The sequence below is a fragment of the Empidonax traillii genome, unplaced genomic scaffold (genome assembly GCF_003031625.1).
Source record: "Empidonax traillii isolate 1590-97213 ecotype Southwest subspecies unplaced genomic scaffold, ASM303162v1 scaffold338:size1951571, whole genome shotgun sequence".
NCBI classification, from domain to species: domain Eukaryota; kingdom Metazoa; phylum Chordata; class Aves; order Passeriformes; family Tyrannidae; genus Empidonax; species Empidonax traillii.
This window is the reverse complement of record NW_020955531.1, coordinates 8,635-27,651: the sequence shown is the minus strand read 5'-3', so window position 1 is coordinate 27,651 and position 19,017 is coordinate 8,635. Positions and strand designations below refer to the sequence as shown.

Below are 19,017 nucleotides of genomic sequence, written 5' to 3'. Positions count from 1 at the left end.
ACCTGATGTTGACAAATGGGAGGGGAATAAGAAGAGGAAAAACAAAAAGCACAGCTGACCCTTACCAAAGGGTGGCACTGCAATGACCTGGACATCACAAACTGGGTGTTAACCAAGGGACTTGGTTGCTCAGTCACTACTGCTGTTCTCTACTAGGACCCTCACCTGCCAGGTCCCTCTCCCAAAGGCTGGAGATTTAGTCTCAAACTGAACCCAAAGTTACCCTGAAGTCGTGCACGCACTGTTCTGCCTCCAAGAGGTACAAAGGGTCGCAGGGGCAAAGGCAGTGAGCCTCAGGACCTGAAGTGCTCACACAAGGGACTATTTGAATAGAGAACCACAAAGTATTCCTGCTGCTGTTGTGACTTGGTTATGAGGATTTGAGCCCAACATGTGATCCTCCTTCCAGTGCTGCCCCCCTCTCCTCCCAGGGAAGGATGAGCACTGCCTGGCAGGTCCCCAGCAAAGAGCAGCCACTATTCCTATTCTCTGACTGCTTCTTGGAAACCAAGTTTCCCCGTGGGACCTGGCAAAAAGCCAAGGGTGAAATGCAAAATTTAGTAACAGCAGGACCTGCCACACAGCACTCTCGGAGCACAGACTTTTCTAAAGGGATTACTGGCTACCAGCCACTCTCACAGGGGGCTCTTTACACGAGGCTGGCCCTTGTTCTGGCAGGAGGTGTCGGGGGCTGGCACAGGCACGAGGTGACAGAGACACAACAACCCAGCGGGCACTCACTGGGGATGAACCCCTGTGAGAACCAGGAAAATGCAGTCCCTGCAACGGGGGGTCTTGTCAAAGCACAGCATTAACTCCACAGCCACTGCCAGTCACCAAACAGCACTTCACCTCAGGGCAGCCCCTACACGGGAGCTCAGGCCCCATTCCAGGGCAGGCAAATGCCACAGGTGGAATCAGTGCTTCCCAGAGACCATCGTGCCTTGGCATCCCCAGAGCTGGTCTCACAAGGACACTGCTGATCAGTGCTGTTTCTCACCAGGTGTGTAAACAACCAGCAGACAGTACTGGCACATGGAAGCACAGGCAATCACGGGAAGGGTGGAGAGACAGGCACTGCCAGGCATTAAGGAGGACTGAGTGCTCAGAAGACAGGGGTTTGAAATCCTCCTCTCCCCAAAAACTTGCAAAGACCATACTGCAAAATGTGCTTCCCTCTGGATATACAATTTCTTATTCAAACTCAGACTCACCTTTCAGGAATGTGAATAGTCCAGAATTAAAATGTCCCTCTCTCCCAGTAACAGTATTTTCTCTCCAGTCTGCTCTTTAGATAGCACAGGTTTGCCTCTCCCCATTGTTTCTGACCAGAATGTAAAGCTTCTTCTTGCCTTCCAAGAACCTAAGACTTCTCTTGCTCAGCCCACAAGGTCTGCCAAGAAGTCAGGGCTGGAAAAAGTTTGGTGTGTGAATATTCCTATTTCGCTATCCTTGTTCTACAAAAACGCTGGGAAGAATGCTACGCCCCAGAGCTGCACATATGCCAGAAAACCTGCAGCCTGGTAAGAAACTTGGAAGAGGACACTTCCAATAAAGATTCCCACCTCCTTCAAACTCTGTTACTAACCCACTTTTCCCACTGAATGCTGTCCATTCATTACAGACACCCCAGGAATGCAGTGGGGGTCGTGCAAAGCCCTGCACATCTGGAGGTCTTCAAGCAATGGAAGGCCAAGGCCACAAAGCCTCAGGCACCCTCCAGTGAGCTCAGCCAGCTCTGTGGTTTAGTGCCCAGCCTCAAAACACCACATTCTCCTTCTGAACCTACCAAACCCAGCTCAATTAACAGGTCTGTAAGTTGGGTATAAAATATATAATATTTAAGGGAAGCAAGGAGGTGGAGAAGCCATGAATAGAAGCCTTTATGACAGGAGTTACTCCCTATCTCCTTGTTGGGTGTTTTACATCTCTCCCCTCCACTGTCCGTGATTACTGAGTTCAATAAAAGGGAAGGAGGGAATCACCTTGGACAGGCCCCTTCTGCTTAGTTTCTTTAACTGGTATCACCAGGTCTTGTCAACCCTATTTCCCTGTTTCCAGTGCTAGTTCTTCCCTCTGTTCTCATGCCAGACACAAGAATTGTTACACACGATGGCAACCAATGCCCAAACCTCTTCCACTCTTTCACTAGCAGAGCCTTGAGAGTGGTCCTGAAGAGCAAGGCTCTCCATCAGTGATGAGAAGAGCTCCCACATGGAAAAAAAAAATGGTATTTTTGGGATGTCATTCCTTGCAAGAAATGGAGCACAGACATCCTGCAGTACTGTCCAGAAGAAAAGGAAGAGAAGACTTTAAATAGAATTTTAAAAGCAGTTGCTTCAAACGGAAACCCATCAAACAACTTTTTTCTGCACAAGCAAATAAATCCCAATAATTTCTGAATGTTCTCTCAGTATTCCATCCAAAGGGTCGGGAATTTCTAGCTACAGAGATTTTTGGTGCATTGAAAGAACTGAAACCTTTTTCTGCCTTACATGGGGAACACATTTAATGTCAGCTGTGTAACAGATTATAGGCGCATAGGAGTTAATGCTTCTCCTGGCAATAGTTAGCAAATGATCCCAGTGACATCAGAATTATATCAAAATTCCACCACAAAGGATAAAACTAACTCACAGGGCAGTATCTTTGCACTGAGTGACCTAGAGGTGCAAATCAGGAGGACTAAAGCCTAATTTAGGTTTGCTTCTGTCTGCAAAAGCAGGAACAAAAATTTCAGCTGAGAAAAAGAAAGACCAGAAGAGCTGGTGACAAACAGGGAATTCAGCCCAAAGAGACCGGATGGCAAAGAGAAGGTGCTTTCTCTGAGCATGACAGCTGGAGAGAGGAAGTCCTGGCATGCAGGAAATCCAGAAAACACTTTCCACACCTCCAGGACTGCTGGAAATTAGGAGTTTTCCAGTGATTTCAATTTAACTGCTTAAAACATCTTAGCTCTCTGAATGTAATCAGACTGCTCTGGGAACTGGCAAAACCCACCACTACCTCCAGGATCAGCCGGGCAGCTCATTACTCAGGAGAAGCGGCAGGATGAACTTGTGGATCCTGCAGATGCACAAGGTCCGACTAAAAAAAGAAACAACGCAGTGATTCACAGCAACCACTGGAAAAGGGTCTAGGAAACTCTTGTGCAAGGTTGCAGAGCGTGGCACCATGGTTACTAAGACAATACACGGCACAAAATCCTGCTGAATACCTAATCCCTTTGTGTTTAACCATCTGGGACAGCAATTCCTTTCATGCAATAAGGAAAAGCCCCAGTGTTTTAGAAATGTGGCTGTTTGTTCAACATCCAGGTTTTTCCATTGTTTCTTATCTTTCCAAATGTACAGATTTACTAAATTTACTATTTATTCATTACTCTCAGCACACATGACAGAGAGGCAACAGCTAAGAAGATCAGGGTATTTTGTCCTGCAAATGAACAGTTTGAGTCTAGGAAGAGCCAGATTAACATCCAGCAGTGCCTGCACTTTCTCAGTTTTTAAACTGAGATAATGTCTACCTGTACCCGGAACTTTAAAGTAAAGGTTAGAAAAATAAAATATATTTGCAGATCTTTGGGTGAAGGTCAGTTATTACAGGTGACATTAACTCTTCCTAGGCAAGCCACTTGCACCTTTCATTCATGGGAGGGTTTGGCAGGTGAATTTGGATAATCCATATAGCTTAGAGCTGAATTATTCAACTGCAAATAAGGGAAATTCCAAAGCATCGTTCAGGAACAGCTTTCCCAGACAAGGAAAATTAGACATCTTTAAGTTACTGTAGAAACAAGCAAAGCACACACTACTGCAGAAGTTCAGCAATCCAAGACCCACAAAATCTTGCCCATATCCCCCTCATCACCAAGCTGCAATGCCCTGTTTTGCAGTCAAGCTCCTCTGGACACCGTGCTTCGCTCCTCTTTTACCTCTTCTACCCAATCTTTTAGTCAAAGCAAGGGAGAAAAAACTGCATCAGTCACTAAGTCACGATGTTTATGGTTTTAGCCCCTGCACACTCCCTTCAGCTGTGGTGTGATGGATGCCAGTCCCAGCAGCTGGTCTCTGGACAAGCCTATGCAGTAATTCCCTTGGCATCTTCCTGAACACTTCTGCATTATTTTGAGAGCTTACAGGTAGGAAGGTCACTGTACAAGGGCATCTCTCCAAAACATCCTCCACTTCTCTTGAAGTCATGGAATACAACAGCACACCTGCTGCCACGGTACTGCAGCATAAGCAGGTTAAAGGCTGAGCCAGCTCCTGTTAGTATCCCACCACCATCCCTCTGCTCTCACCACCCTGAGCTGAAACCCACTCTGCTCCTACAGAATGAAATGCCAATAAACAAATACGAATCAATCTGTGGGCTGCTGCTGTGACCTCCAGCACACACAGCCAGCCTGCTGGTGCAGCCTGCACTGCTCTGGGAGCTGTTTGCAGCGGGGAGGGAGCTGGCACTGCCACACCTCAGCACACCACAAACACAGCTTCGGCCACTTGACACCCATCCCCATTACTTGGTGTCTTTTTTTTGTTTTCTCCAATCAGTCATCCCCTCTAAGTCAAATTCTGGGTTTTCCTGTTGTTAAGAGTGGGGATTCATTGCTTCAGCCTGGCTTCCTCCAGGACACATGGGCACGAGAGATAAGCTCTCCCTTTCAGTCAGTGCTGACCACAGATAAGCAGAGGGGCTTTATTATTTTCCACCTGGCCCCACCAGCAGAGCACAAGCAAGGATAATCAGAAAACCTGACAGGTTGAGGAGTGGAAGAAGTAAACGCTTCTTCAGCAAGTCTCAGCTTGCTAACAAGGTTTAAGCAACAGGGCACGTTATTTTCGGCTCAGGAAGTAACCAAATCTTATCATTGCGCAGGAAAGAAAATTAGTTCTCCTCCCTAGGAAAACTGAGGGTGAATAGCTGATGTGCATAACCATTCTCTGGAGAGCAACACAGGCTGGCAAAGCTTTTCAAGCCAGCCTTTAGCCACACTGACTCCCTTTAACACAAAGGAATCTGAAGACCACAGTCTAACAGGTGAGGAAGCTTTGCCTTCTCATCCTTTGCAGGCAGGCCCAGGTAGCAACACCTAAGAGTGTCAAAGAGATGACTGAGCAAAAAAGAAGAGGAGAAGGACTTAAAAACACACTGTAGTTCTAATGCTTCAACAAATACCAGGAAATTCCAAAGTCCTGCCTCTCATTTTGTCCCAAAATACAATGGTATGATTTAAGAAGGGTGTGTGAAAACTTACTTGGTGCCCCTTCACTGCACATGCTGTTGCCCACAGGCAGAGAAACTGTGCTCCAAACAGGCACTGCAAAGTCTGGAGTTCTCACCACCACAAGCCATGATGGAACAGATGCACTTTTAATATTGCTTTCACTTTATGTCTTGTTATTATTGTCACCTTTATATCTTATACCCACACCACCCTGCACGTCTTGCTAGAGAAAAACCTGTCCCCTGACAGACAGCATTTGGAGAAATACTGAAGCAGATTACATGAATTCCTAAAGCCATTTCAACAACTGTGCTTCTCATTTATGCTCATGTGCTGCATTCTCCTACGTTTTTTAGTTGTTGCCACATTCCCAAAGACAGCTACCAGCACGGCAATTGCCACTACAAATCTGGAGCTCTGTCATTAGACTTCAGATGAAACAGGGTCTCGGAAATGAGATGCAAGAAAACAAGGCTGTTTTCAAACCTTTGGAAACTCTTAGTCAAACAGCTGAGACAATGTTTCTGCCCTGGCAGAGCGTGCTCTGTTCATCGAAATGCTGCCGAGTGCTTTATGCAGATTTGCCCTGTGCTTCCACTTCCAAGCTGGTTTCTTGTGCTAAATCAAATCCTATGTGGACGCTTGTCAGCCCTGATCTTCAGCAGATAGTTTACATTTCAGAGGCGTTTCTAAACCGAACTCCCGAGGTGATCCCTACACACAATGCACTGAAATATTTACTGTGGGCTTAAAAATTTACAGGTCTGGTCTCTCCCTCAGAGACTTTTTTTTCCCCAGTGAAAAGCTCGAGATATCTGTGGGTCAGGACAAAGAAATATGAAAGAAATTGTTACAAAAAAAAAATTCTTACAATTCATTTGGAAAAGTTCTTTTTACTGAAACCAGTGGGACTATATTTCATAACATATTGTTAGAAGAAACACTACAAAGTCAAATACTCCAGTGCTTTGGAGCATGTGCTACTTAAAAGAGACAAGAAAGCAATTTGCAAAATAATCCAAATTAAAACACAACAAAACCACTCCTCCAGAAACACAAGCACACAAAGCAAGATGCTCTCAGTATGTACAAGCAGGCACCGCTGGGATCTGCAGATCATTTAACCTATTGCAATTCTTTATGTTTCTGTAAAAATAAGGCACTTAGATAAGCAAGCCCAAATATTTTGTTTAATCAATGCCCCCCAGCAGTGTGCTACAAGACTGCCTGTCAATTTAGGGGGAAAAAAAAAAAAAGACACAGCATTTTATTTAAACCAGAAAGAAGAAACATTCATAATTAAAATAAACAGGAAAGTACCCTTCAGTGAGGAAAAGGAGTAACCCTGGGGCAAGTCATTGAAAAGGGTTTGGATTTGCCAAGTTGCACAGTGTGCTCAGGGCTGTACAAGCAGCACACTGTGCAGCACACACACATCAGGAAGACCACTCCACACACACACCAGTGGGTAACCCACACCTTGCAATTAAACATTTAGGGACATCAGGGCCTGCACGAAGCTCTGCAGGCGCCTTTGCCTCCTCACACTGACTGGAAGAGAAGCCATGCCCCAGTCTCTGCCCTGAGGAAGGGGAACTTCAACCTTCCTGACATTTCCATAGGGAGTTGTGGCAGAGACTGATGCTCCAGGTGATCAAACCACTGCACACAAATCTTACACACTTAGTAGGAAAAAGTTATGCAGTGGCAAAGACTTAGAGGGTTAGAGCTCTTATGATGACTAAACAAATCAACCCACGCTATACAGACAGTACCAGGTGACAAAACCTTGGAATGTCAGTGAATGAGACCGTGTTATCTTCTGAAACTCACACTGTATGCACCACACAAATGTGAGAAGAAAAGGCCTTACTGCTGAACCACAAAATACTCTGCACATTGCAATACTAAAAAAAACCCCACAAAAATCACTACCACACCGCACTGGACATTAAAAACATTTGATACTGTGTGCACAGCAACCCATGACATCAGAAGGGCACCTGTCACTGTACAGAGAAGCAGCGTGTCTGTCTTGCTGTCACAACACTCAAAACCAGATCTCCTGGGGAAGGAGCCTCTCAGCAGTGCTGCAGTGGAGCAAAGGAGGCCAGACTGCAAGAGCTCCCCAGAAGAACCAGATAAGGACATTATGCATGCACAAAAACGGTGTCAGCCACCAACTTGCACATGCATTTATCTGCAATTATGGCTTATTACGGCTGCAGTCATAACACAGTTATTCAACAAATTCGGAAGAATTAGCCTCCTGGAGAGTATGAAGTAGTTTTTCCCCACCAGCAGAACCAGCTGTCTGAGGATTACTGCGGTGATAAAAACCTCTTTCCCTCTGTATCACCTTACAGTGACAGCAAGGGCATCAAAGGAAGGGACAATGGACAAGCCACGAGTCTGTTTAAATAGACAACTATGGAGCACAAGAGTAGCAAAGAGATGGTTCTGAAAACAATCACCCCAGAGGCAACAGAGACCAGAAAGAATAGATGCCAGTTCCAATGAAGAACCTGCCTGCTGACAGGTCCACACACAGCCACAGATTACAAATCACTACAGGGAAAAGAGGCAACATTATATGCTGCTTCTCTGACACGTGGAATAAATATAATGCAACATTATATTTGTATGCTGCTTCTCTGACACGTGGAATTAAGGAATTATGTAGGTATTTCTGCATCATCAGTTCTGCCCACAGCAGAACAGCATTCCCAGAGAGGAGTGGACACCAAAAGGCAGGAAGCAGCATCTCCTGGCAGAGGAGGACACAGCTTGCCAGTCCAGTTGGACAGCGCTGTGGGAACATCACTGCTGTACCAGCACAAGGAGTCTGACCTCCTGCTCAGAGATAAATTGTTACTTTGGAAAGCCTCAGTAACAATCATTATTAAATCACCCTTGTCTCAGACCAGTTTTCAGCTTTGGTATAAAGTCTGACCTTGATTAAGTTGGACTGGCAAAGAAATGCTACAGAAATGTAAAGGAAGAGATACAGATTTTCCACTAAGTTTCATTTGGAAGTGCAGTTTTGCAGGTAAAAGAGGACACTGTCTCCCAAAGATCAGGGTATTCCCCAGTTAACCATCATCACAAGGGAACATCCTGATTCAGTTGTAACAATTTAGTTTTAAAACATCCTGGAACCAGACTGCAATATATGTTGTCATACTCTGCAGACCAACTTCTTCTGAGCGAGAAGGATTTCAGCTGTGTCCACATGCACTAATCAACATTAAACAGGATTTTGGAGCTGGTACTACAAGGCTTTTCTAAATCACTGAGTTTCACCCAGAGAACGGTTCAAATGTGTCAGGCAGAGCCTCGAACAACCTTCTTTATCAGGATTTCACGAGTGTCCGTGAAACATTTAGATTTGCAAGGTAATAGTACATAAAAAACATATTCCCACGAACAAATTTATTGGGCACTTTCTGACCGGTATTTCAGCACTTAAGGAGTCAGGAATGTAAAGTGTGCCGGGACTTGAACTCTGGGTGTGGTTACCACTGAACTGAAAGAAAGAAACAAGCCAATGCAAGAACCACCTCGTGTTTTGCCAGGGAGACTTAAGTAAGACTAAGTTAAAACCAGAAACTGTGGTAACAGATACTGTCATCTTCACTGTCGTTGCCTTCAGCTGTGCAAAAGTTACAGAATTGACTGCACCTCAGGAGAGCCAGACAACATTCTGCTCCTCTTGAGCACTAATTTCTTGGCAGATGATGCATGAAGCTTATCAGAAAAAAAAACCAAACACACAAACAAACAAAAACCCAAACCACCAACAAAACCCTAACCAATCAAACAAACAAACAAACAAAAAACAACACAGGAAAAGAAAATGTCAGTTTTGATTCATCTTCAGAGCTTTTAATGATTGTCTATCCAAGCAGTAATTTTCTCAAGCTTTATAAATCCAACTATATTTGTGTAATAAGGTGACAGTTTCCTTTTTAAAACACAAGCAGTAAATTCTCTGTCACTCTTTACACTACCTTTAGGTCACGCCTTTGTACCTGGACAGGGCACACACTTGGCAGTACCTAAACAAAATGTTATCAAAGATGAATATTCCTTCACCTCAGCCTTTACCCAAAGGACTTCTCTGCACCCCTACCACAATCAAAAATGGTATTGTCTTCCAATACTCCTCCCAACTTCTCACCACTCTCCACCTTCCCTATCTAAAATATGGAAGGACAAAGTCTGCCTGTACACTTAAATTTACAAATTGGACTCCAAACTGATCCAAATGGGTGTTAATCACAGCTGAACAGACACATGTATTTCTAGGGTAGGTTTCTTATGAAAGGCTCAGATCTACCCTCATTAATCTCTTTGAAGGTGATGAATATTTACAATTGAGACAAAAATGCAAACCAGACTCCAAATTCCTCCCATTAAAAGAGAAATAACCTTTGTTCCAGACATGCAGAGCAATCTTGAAAAAGGCACTTGTGCTCTAAAATCAATCCACAGTTCTTTAACAAACAAATCTGTGTGGCTGGCAGAGGAAATCCCATCTTGCCACACTGGGCAGGAAAGGGCTGAAGAGCGTGTATGTGGAGGATCCCTTTCTGTCACTCCTCACTGCAGCAGACAAAAACTCTGAAATTCCCACCAGTGCTCAAGCAAACAGCAGCAAAGTGTTCATCCCTCTGCCCCCAACTGCCTCCCCTTCCCAGCACCTGTAGCAGAGCATAAGTTCCTAAAGCACTGCTGAGCCATCAGCTGTTCCACAAAGCCAGCACACAGACAGCTTTTGTGCCTCTCCCCCCAGGCAGCTGCAGGGAGAGGGGAGGGGGCTGGGAGCAGGGTGTTCTCCCCAGCACACCCGGGGGAGCATCAGCAACACAGCAAAAAGGGACTCCAGAAAATACAGGGGCAACAGATCGAGCACACTGATGCCCATGGATTGACATCCTCTCCTTCCTTTCAGGTTGCAGCTATTTATTCTGAGGGCTAAGGTTTAATGCTGGGGAAATTCCAAGTTCACCTAAGGCTGGAGAGTTTAAAAAGAAAATGTGAAGCACGGTACAACTTTACCTGCCTGCAGCCTCTCTGGGATAAGGAAAGGAGAAAAGCCTGTCTGATAAAGCATCTTAATCAGCCACAGTACCCCACAGCTCCCCTCAGCCAGGCTTTGGCAAGATCCAGGTGACAAACGACTAGAGCGGACCCCAAATGCCACTGAGTGCTGGCACAAGGCCAGGGGGCCTCAGTCCTGCCCCACAGCCAGCACCAGATGCCACACTGGGGTGTGTGACACATCCCATACCTCGGGCAACAGGTGGGTCAGAGCAAGTGGCAAGTGAAAAAGGCAGAGCAGGGGAGCAGCAGCTGAGCAGGTGGAAGCTCTCGGCAGACCCCAGCTGGGACCCAACACAGCGAGTGGGAGGTGCTGTCCTCAGAGAGTGAATCTGAGCAGCAGGAAAACCTACAGCTTTCCCTGGAGCCAAGTCCTCCAAGTTCAGTCCTCAAAGAATAAGATAAAAAGTAAGCTCAACTGGCAGAGTAACCACAGGAGGGGCAACGGGAGCACCAATGGAACGTGCCTGGGTAACATTTACCACATGCAGTGGTAACACATGAAACGTGTGTGCCCTTTTCAAAGCGTTTCTGTGCCTTCCCCTGGTTCCCAGTGTTCCTCCAGCTAAACAATCACTATCACTAAAATTGCTCTAAAACTCTAGTAAGCAGTGAAACTCAAATGTAGATACATATCACACTCCTCTCAGGCCCAGCTGGCAATTTTCAAGCCAAGCGGGGAGTTTCACTCTCCAGCCCCGCTCAGGTAATGAACATCAGCTCAGCTTTGACAGCACCTTCTGGTTTTCAATGCTGTCACAGCTGCTCTACCAGCTGTTTTCTGCATGTACCCTTGCAAACTTAAGAGGCAGGCCAGGCAGCATGAGTTTGAGCACTAAACTCTTGGATTAACAGGGGTTAGATGAGGCAAATGAATAAGCAGCAGCAGCACTCTGAGGAAGTCAAGAGTGGAAGCAGAGCTGCACAGTAGCCAGTGTGCAAGAGTCACCCAAACAGTATTTCTCAAATTCTTTCAATGTTTACAAACATACAAGGAGTTGCTGAAATAGGCTGAAAGTCCCTATGCACAGGTAAATTTCTCTAACACTGACTAAATTACAGTTAAATTTGCACTGCTGCAGACCCACACCCCTCTAACAAAATCCTAAGAAAACAGGAAATAATCAGGCAAGTCATCCGATTTTTTTTACCTACCCTTCTTGCATCCCTTTATCAAGCCCAGACTCTGCAGCATCCAAGTTGCTGCCCCGTGCCACACACTATGGGCCACCAGCCTTCACCCAGCAGTTCCTGCACACAGGCATGGAACAGCTCCTTCCATTAACACCGGCTCCACTTGGGAACAAAAGGCTCCGAGAACTGACCCACAGAACTTACCCTCTCCCTCTGGTCATTACAGTTGGTTGTTCCTAATGAAGAGCTGCCACGGGGTGCGCTTCAGACACATCCACAGGCACTTCTGGCTTGGATTTGGTCTCCCCTTGCAAAAGTGACATTCAAATCAATTTACAGAGAAAATCTTCATCTTCCACAAAAGTAGGACAGAAAGTGCAAAGAGGTAAAGCACATTTGCCCTCAACAGTCCCACGCCACACTAAGGGGACTCCATTCCCTTCAGGCTTTCCTGTATTACAGTGCAACAGGACTGCGTGCAGTCAGAAGGCAAATTGCTTTTTACTGTCCAGGTAAGAAGATCAGGAGCTGGGGAAGGCTGGGTTGGACCCTGCTCTAAAAGAACCCTGTTTAGCAGTTTAGGTAAGTAGCTTCACTGCTCCCACAGCCACTCAGCTAAGCACCTGCTATTCACAGAGGGTGGAAAAGTGATCCAGAGATTCCCCTTTCTGCTTCTTCACTTTCATTCAGCCTCAAGCACCTCCCATGCAGACACTCCATCCAACACCCACTCAAAGCTATGGCACGAAAAGAATGATAAGATAAACCACCTGAACCAGTAGGATGTCTCTTTATCCAGCATCATTTTGTGGAAATTTCGAGTCTTCAGCCTTGCCAACCAGCAGTGTGATGACTCCTAAAATGCTCCACAGGCAGAGAGGCTCTTGCTGTGTCCATCATAACTCCTTCTGTCCACTCTCCCAAACAGTCACTGCTGGTGTGCAATGTAATTGTGATGCTCCCCCACTTTTACATAGTAGGGCACAATAAGCAGGGTCCAGAGGCAGTGAAGTAAGAAAACTAATCTGAGGCAAACCAGCTCCTGCTGAGCAGCCTCTCACTGCTCTAAAGGGCAGAGATTGCAGTCAGCTCTCCTCCCCACCCTCCTGCTGCCAGTGACTGCAGGGCAGTACAGAACCAGAGAGAACCAGGGGCCTCTGCAGCCCAAAACGATGGGTGACTGTAAATGGCATCCCATCCAAATCTAACCCTGGAGTCAAGACAAGTGGTTCTAAATCTTCTTTTAAAAAAGAAACAAAAGCAACAACAAAAACAACACAGGGCAGACCACAGCTCCCCTACTTTTGGTCTTCCTCACCCTTCCAAGAGTTCAAAACAACCCTCTGCTGAACTTAGAGAATAGCAGCTCCTTCTTGTTGAGGAGCCAGCAGCTGCTCTGTGGAGCTGCCTCATGAAAGCAGGGGTTCCTTTAGTTACAGTTTCTTTCCTCCCTTTCCCACCACTTATTTTTAAGGGATTATGTTTCCTGTTTTCACTGCTCTGCCTCCATTTGTCATTCATCACAGCCATTAAAACAGGAGGGAAGCACAGGGGAGCAGACCAACACAAAGCAAACCTTTAGGGTTCAGCAAGCAAGGGATTAAATGTCACCTCTTCCCCTCCTCAACCTCACCTCTGTCTTGCACACCCTCCAAGCTGTTCTGTAAATATGGCTCATCCTCCAGCATATACCCAGGTTCTGACAGCTCTGACAGATTAGACATTTCAGGAGGGATCAGATAAGCAACCTACTCATCCCAGTTTGTGGCAGCTACTCACCATCCCTCTGGCTGGTCCATCCTGGATCACAAACAGCTTGTTCTGGGAAACCCCTGCCTTTATCTTAGTGCCAGAAATGGTGCCACTGCAGTTTTTAGAGATGAAAGCAGAGCAATATAACCCAGATACTCTTTCTTGTTATGCTGTTGATTCGCAGACATTGTCTCCCTCCCACCTCAGTACTGGGTGCCCAATATTCAGGGAAATGTAGTCAGAAAAAAAAAAAACAAATCAAAACAAACAAAAAAAGGCCTGGCAACAATTTCGAAGGATGCAATCCACACAACTACTGTCCCTTCCTTAAGCCTTTGCTTCCACATGCCCTGACAGCAGTCTCACAAACCTTCTTGAGGAAGGTTGTACTCACTGAGTAACTCAGATGCAGTTCCTACAACTCTACTGCTGCTCAGGACAGCTCTCCTGCAACTTGTATGGTGACCCCTGAGGACAAAAACCACATGAGATGTCAAAGGTTAAGGGTAACAGAACAAATGGCTTTGAGGAGATAAAGGGCAGTTTTACTGTTTTAACACCTTTTCAGGTATCTCAAAGCTATTTGCTCTTTGTTCATACATTCTTTCCTATGGCCTGGCTCCCATCCATCACCTGAGACTCCAGAACACGTGCTATCCATGAAGGATAAAGAACAACCATTTTAGCAGGAATGGAGTCAGAAGCATCTCTGCCAAGTCCATTAGCCCCCTCCAACAGTTCACATGCTCCTCTTCACATGATTCTGTAATTCCCCAAGGCTGCTGCTATAATTGCATCCTTCCCACTCTCCTCCCTCCCAGTCACACTGCAGGGCTGCCCCAAAGCTGACAGTGCACTACACTAGCAGCAGATGATGGTCAGGGGATGGAGGACAAAGACTAAAAAGCAAAATGTTGAGACAGGAACACAAAGACTGAATCAAATTTGGGTTTAAGCCATCTGAGGGTATGGCTAAGCTGGTCTAATGAGCCAGTGTGGGTTTGTGCAGCAGCAAATCATACACAGAAAGGATCCTTACACAAGTATCAGAAAGCAATTAGGGTTTAATTAGGCTCAGGACAGAGAAATCAACACCAAAGAGGAAACTGAATCACGTACAGCACATACAGACCAGGGAGAGTGGAATGAGAAAGGGGCACCGAGATGGGAGAAAATCACACAATCAAAACTCGTCAACAAAGAGGGCAGTCAGCATCTGAGATGGCCACAGCCACTTCTGAAGGACATCCATTTCTGCTCCCAGGCAGAAGTAATCTTCACTTTATGGGGCTGCAAAAATGAATGTATTTCAGTGGTTAAGGAAAAAGCAACTGAAATCACAGCAAAGCATCAGGAGATCCTAAGCTCAATATCTGACAGCTCAGGCTGCACAGCTGGGCAGAAGGGACAACAACCCTGAAGATAAAAGCAATTTCCCGACACAGAAATCAAGAGAGGGCAGATACCAACACCAGCTTAAAAGAGGAGTGCAGTCCTCCCTAACACCCTGTGCCAGTGTGGAAGAGTTTCACACCATGCCTGTGCAGCAGAGTGCGCTTCTCTGCTGAAAAGCCTGTGCTGGGTAACAGGTGGTGCACACACAGGAGGGCTGAACTGCAGGACTGCTCTCCAGGGAGTCAAGAGCTGGGCAGGTACTAATCCACTCAAACCACGCATTCCCTGAGGGCTGGGGATTTCTTTTTCCTTATTTCTTGATACTGCTGTAAACAGACTCACCACAAAGACTGGTTTAGGGAGCTGCTGATGCAGAGCATTAGCACCTTCAGATTTTAAAGTTCTCCCTACGAGGCACAACAAGCAGAGCACCCAGTAAAGGACCTTTGGAAATAATAAAAATAATAATAATGGGTATGAAGAGTATAAATAGACAATGTGGACAGTGAAAACCTGAGGCAAACCTGCTGCAAGGAAGATACTGAAAGTTTCTAGGCTTCACTAATATCCCACAGACACAGTTTTATTCTTTGCTGAGTAAGTCCACCAGCTTCTCTCACCGATCTTGAGAATGTTAATGAGACTATCTGGAAGGCTTTAAAATTTAGGGGAGTACTATTCTGGCAGGAACCGACTGGTTAGTAAGTCCATCTGAAACACAAATGACCTTCACTGTAAACCCACCTTTCCAAGCAGTTAAAACACAAACAACAACAACCAACCAACCTAAAACCACTAAACCAAACATCAATCCACCCTCCAAAAAAACCCCTCTCTGCCTTTGGAGAAGTGTAAATAAGAAAAGCCGGTTAGTCTAGCAGTCAATCCTGTAGCACAGGAAAAATGGAATTTTTTCAACTCTTGTCTCCTTAATTGTTGCCAGCTAAAGGCTGGGTTGATTTTTAAGCAAGCCCAGAGATTGGACTTTCCTGAAATATTCTCCTGCCACAAAATTTCAGTACTGCAAAGTGTCATTCAATTAACAACAGTTATGGGCAAAAGAAGTGTCACCAGCACTGCAGGAAGTGAACAAAAGGCTAAGCCCTGGATTCTACTGTGCCAAGAGAGGTATAAATGTTTGGAGAGGAAAACGAGACCAGAAGAGCTTCCTAGTAAGGAGTCTGGTGATGAGGCACAAACTACTTTATAACTTCAGTCCATTTACATCCACTGGTAATTAAAAAATAGCTGTTTGGTTGGTTACATAAAAGCAGCCGTGGTCACCAGTATGGTTCTTTATCATCCCAGAACTGCAGCATAAGGGTATTACTGACAGTTTGACCCATTATTATTGACATGCTCCTGAAACACCTGCAGATCTCAGGAGCAGACCAGCCCACATCTTATAATAGTACAAGAGAATATTTTGAAAGAAAAATCCAGTTTTTATAGTGTGTATCCTTCCTCTTTTGCAGAAATTCTTAGACTGAGTTTTCTTCTCCCCACTCCTTACTCAGGTTTAGGATCCTTCTATGCATTTTTTAAGTCAACCTCCAGTACAGCACACTGTAGTGTAAAATTGCAATTTATCCTTTTAAAAGTAAATACCTGACCCTACTCACAAGTTTCCTGCAGGCTTTCATATCATTAAAACTCTATTTCAACATACTTAAAACAAAGCCCAAGATTTTTTCAAGACAGGACTCCCAGCATCCTACACACTATTCCTCCTTTCTCCAGGCCTGCTACTCTGAAAAACATTCACCCGCCCAATCTTGGCCTTATCAGGAACCTGCTACATTCCAAAGGGCTGTGCTCAAGGTTGTAATGTTCTTTTCCAGGCATTTTGCTGACCATTTCACTGCCAAACGTGGCCCTTTGCAGGATGCACTTGTTTGCAAGAACTCAAAACCTGAGACATTACAACAGGGCTGCTCAGCATTGCTGGCAGAAGGAGGCAGACTGCTGTTTACTTCAACCAGAGAGAAAAACTGTGTCACTTTGGGTATTTTTGAAACCAAGAATTAATAAGTGACATTTGCCTTCACACAAGTCCTTTGATCCCAAAGCAAAGCAGGCTAAAGGGACACATACAGTAGCCCAGCTGTCCCTGGGATGAGCCACTGGACAACCGCACCCTGGGCAAGGTGGAGAGGAGCAGAACAGGGAAAAGAACATCAGTGTGCCCTCCTAACACGGTTCTGAGTCCTTGCAGGGCAACCAGCCTTTCTCAGGGTTATCTGAGAGAACAGTTGTAGGCAGCACAATGTTAAACAGCCTAAGTGGTTTGCTACTCCTGGTCTTCCCCTACAAATAGCAACCCCTCCCCACTGCCTCCGGCACTGGCTGACATCTCCCAGGCACACTGGGAATGCACCGGGAGATAGGACAGACCCTGACAGCAGCAGGGTCCATTTGGAGCCATCCTCAAGGACATGTTAAACGATGCAGTTAAATCCACTTAAATACCCAACATAGTATCAGAATAAACCTGTTAAAAGGATTATTCTACATATTAGATGATTTCTACAACACTTGTATTTGTCGCAAAAGCCCTTTAAAGGAATACGAGCTGGGGAATCACCTTGGGGCTGGGGCAGAGCACAAAAGGGACTGAGAAGAAATCAGTTATTTTAAAAGGTTCAGCAGAAGAGAATCAGACCCATCTCTGCTGAATTGCTCAAACTGCCTCAGATAGTAATCCTATTTCAGGAATATAGGGAGTGCTCTGGACTCAGTGAGTCAGCAGGGTGGGGCATTTTTTCCATGTTTGTGGACTGAACAGGAACAGAAAAAGTAAAAGAAGCTGGAAGCCAGAAATGTAGCACCTGGCTGCTACACAGGCAGGAATTCAGCAGGGTTAAGTGCAGAGCCAGCAGTCACAGGTAAAAATAGAAGTCTTATCTGGGAGTCAGGCAAGCATCCTAAATAAAACTGAACAGAGAAACTGGAAAGATGTTTCAGTGCTGTAAGCTATGTGTATTTTCTTCTGATGACCCTTGCCCTCTCCTTGTTCAAGACTGAGCTTTTTAAGCAAATCACACCCTATCTGACATAAATCTTAGTTCCACTATTAGGCCAGGACATGACATTTTACATTTCAAAGCAAACAAGTCTAAAAGAGCCTGGCAAAAACCTCTAAAAAACTCCCCTTTCCCAAAAACACTCACCAAAGGAAAATACTGACATACTCTGTAGTTAAGAGATGTGATATTGCAGATGTCTCATTACAGTAATTACATCATTAAAAAAATTACATGAAATCTTAGCCCATGAACATTCACACACACACTCTGAGAAACCAAATGCAAGTTACTGAGGGCAATGCACTCACCTTTAAAAGCTGTGCTGACCTGACATCCACACTGTTCTCCTTCCAGATGATTTATGACCCAACCAACCTTTTGGCAGAAGCTGGACACCCTTTCAAGTTTTAGTACAAATAAATAATTGTATCTTCTTTTCCATTTTCTCCTGGTCATAAACAGTCAATGTATTTACTGATGTAATAATTAAAACCACAAAATACTTACATAGGCAACTGGAAGGGGAGTCAGTCACACAGACTAGGATGTCATTTGGTCTGTCTCGCAAACACTGACTGTAAATGTATCTTTTTCCCCACTTCCAGTCCTGGTGTTCCACTTAGATTTATTCTACAAAACAATTTCAAATATCTGCAAGGCCTTAGGCTGCCTTTTCCCATCCCCCACCCCGCAACAGCAGAAACAAAGCATCTGCCGAGGGACGAGGTACTCTGCTCAAAGGACACCCCAAACCCCTTCCTGAAATCCCGGAGCAGCTGGATAATCATAAGCGAAATTGCTAAAGTTAAACACGACTTCTCAGCATCAACATTCCATTGTTATTTGAATTCACAGCCTCAGAGTCCCAGTGGACTGGGGGTTTAAGGGAACATTGTCTTTTGTGGCACCGTTCTCTCTCTCCTCCCAAACACCCCCCAATCGGCTGCTGCTCCAACACAAACATTTGCAGGGGGATGGATGGGATCCACGGTTAGAGGGGGTTTGTGCTTTGGTTGGGGGGGGTGTGTGATTTCTGTTTGATTGATTTTTGGCTTGGAACAAACCAAACAAACCCCCAAAACCGCCAGAGATAAATCCCCCCGATCCAGTTCTCAGCATGACCCTCCAAAGGAACAGTTGCTGGCAGGGCTGACAGGGCAGCAAGCCACGACATGAGGCTTTATCACCAGAGACAAGTGAAACCAAGACTTAGCCTCAAGGGGCATAATATGAAAATACTGCAAGACATATACAAATGCATGTTGTAAGCCAAGGCAGCGCTTGCTTCGAATTTTAAACAAACATCCCCCCACCCCCAAAAAAAAAAAAAAAAAAAAAAAAAAAAAAAAAAAAAAAAAAAAAAAAAAAAAAAAAAAA

General features: G+C 45.2%; 1 protein-coding gene across 2 annotated transcripts in view; it reads right to left on the bottom strand.

Annotated features, from left to right (window-relative positions):
• Positions 1-17,991, bottom strand: part of LOC114061526 (breakpoint cluster region protein) — an 80,737-nt gene extending 62,746 nt beyond the window's left edge. Inside the window, exon 1 of one of the 2 annotated variants that reach the window (XM_027892079.1) lies at positions 17,968-17,991. In XM_027892079.1, coding sequence (XP_027747880.1) covers positions 17,968-17,974 — 7 coding nt within the window. In that variant the 5' untranslated portion in view covers positions 17,975-17,991. Of the gene's footprint in view, positions 1-1,214; positions 1,366-17,967 lie in introns of those variants that run through there. The other variant, XM_027892080.1, reaches the window with a different exon arrangement.
• Between the last annotated feature and the right edge of the window lie 1,026 nt (positions 17,992-19,017).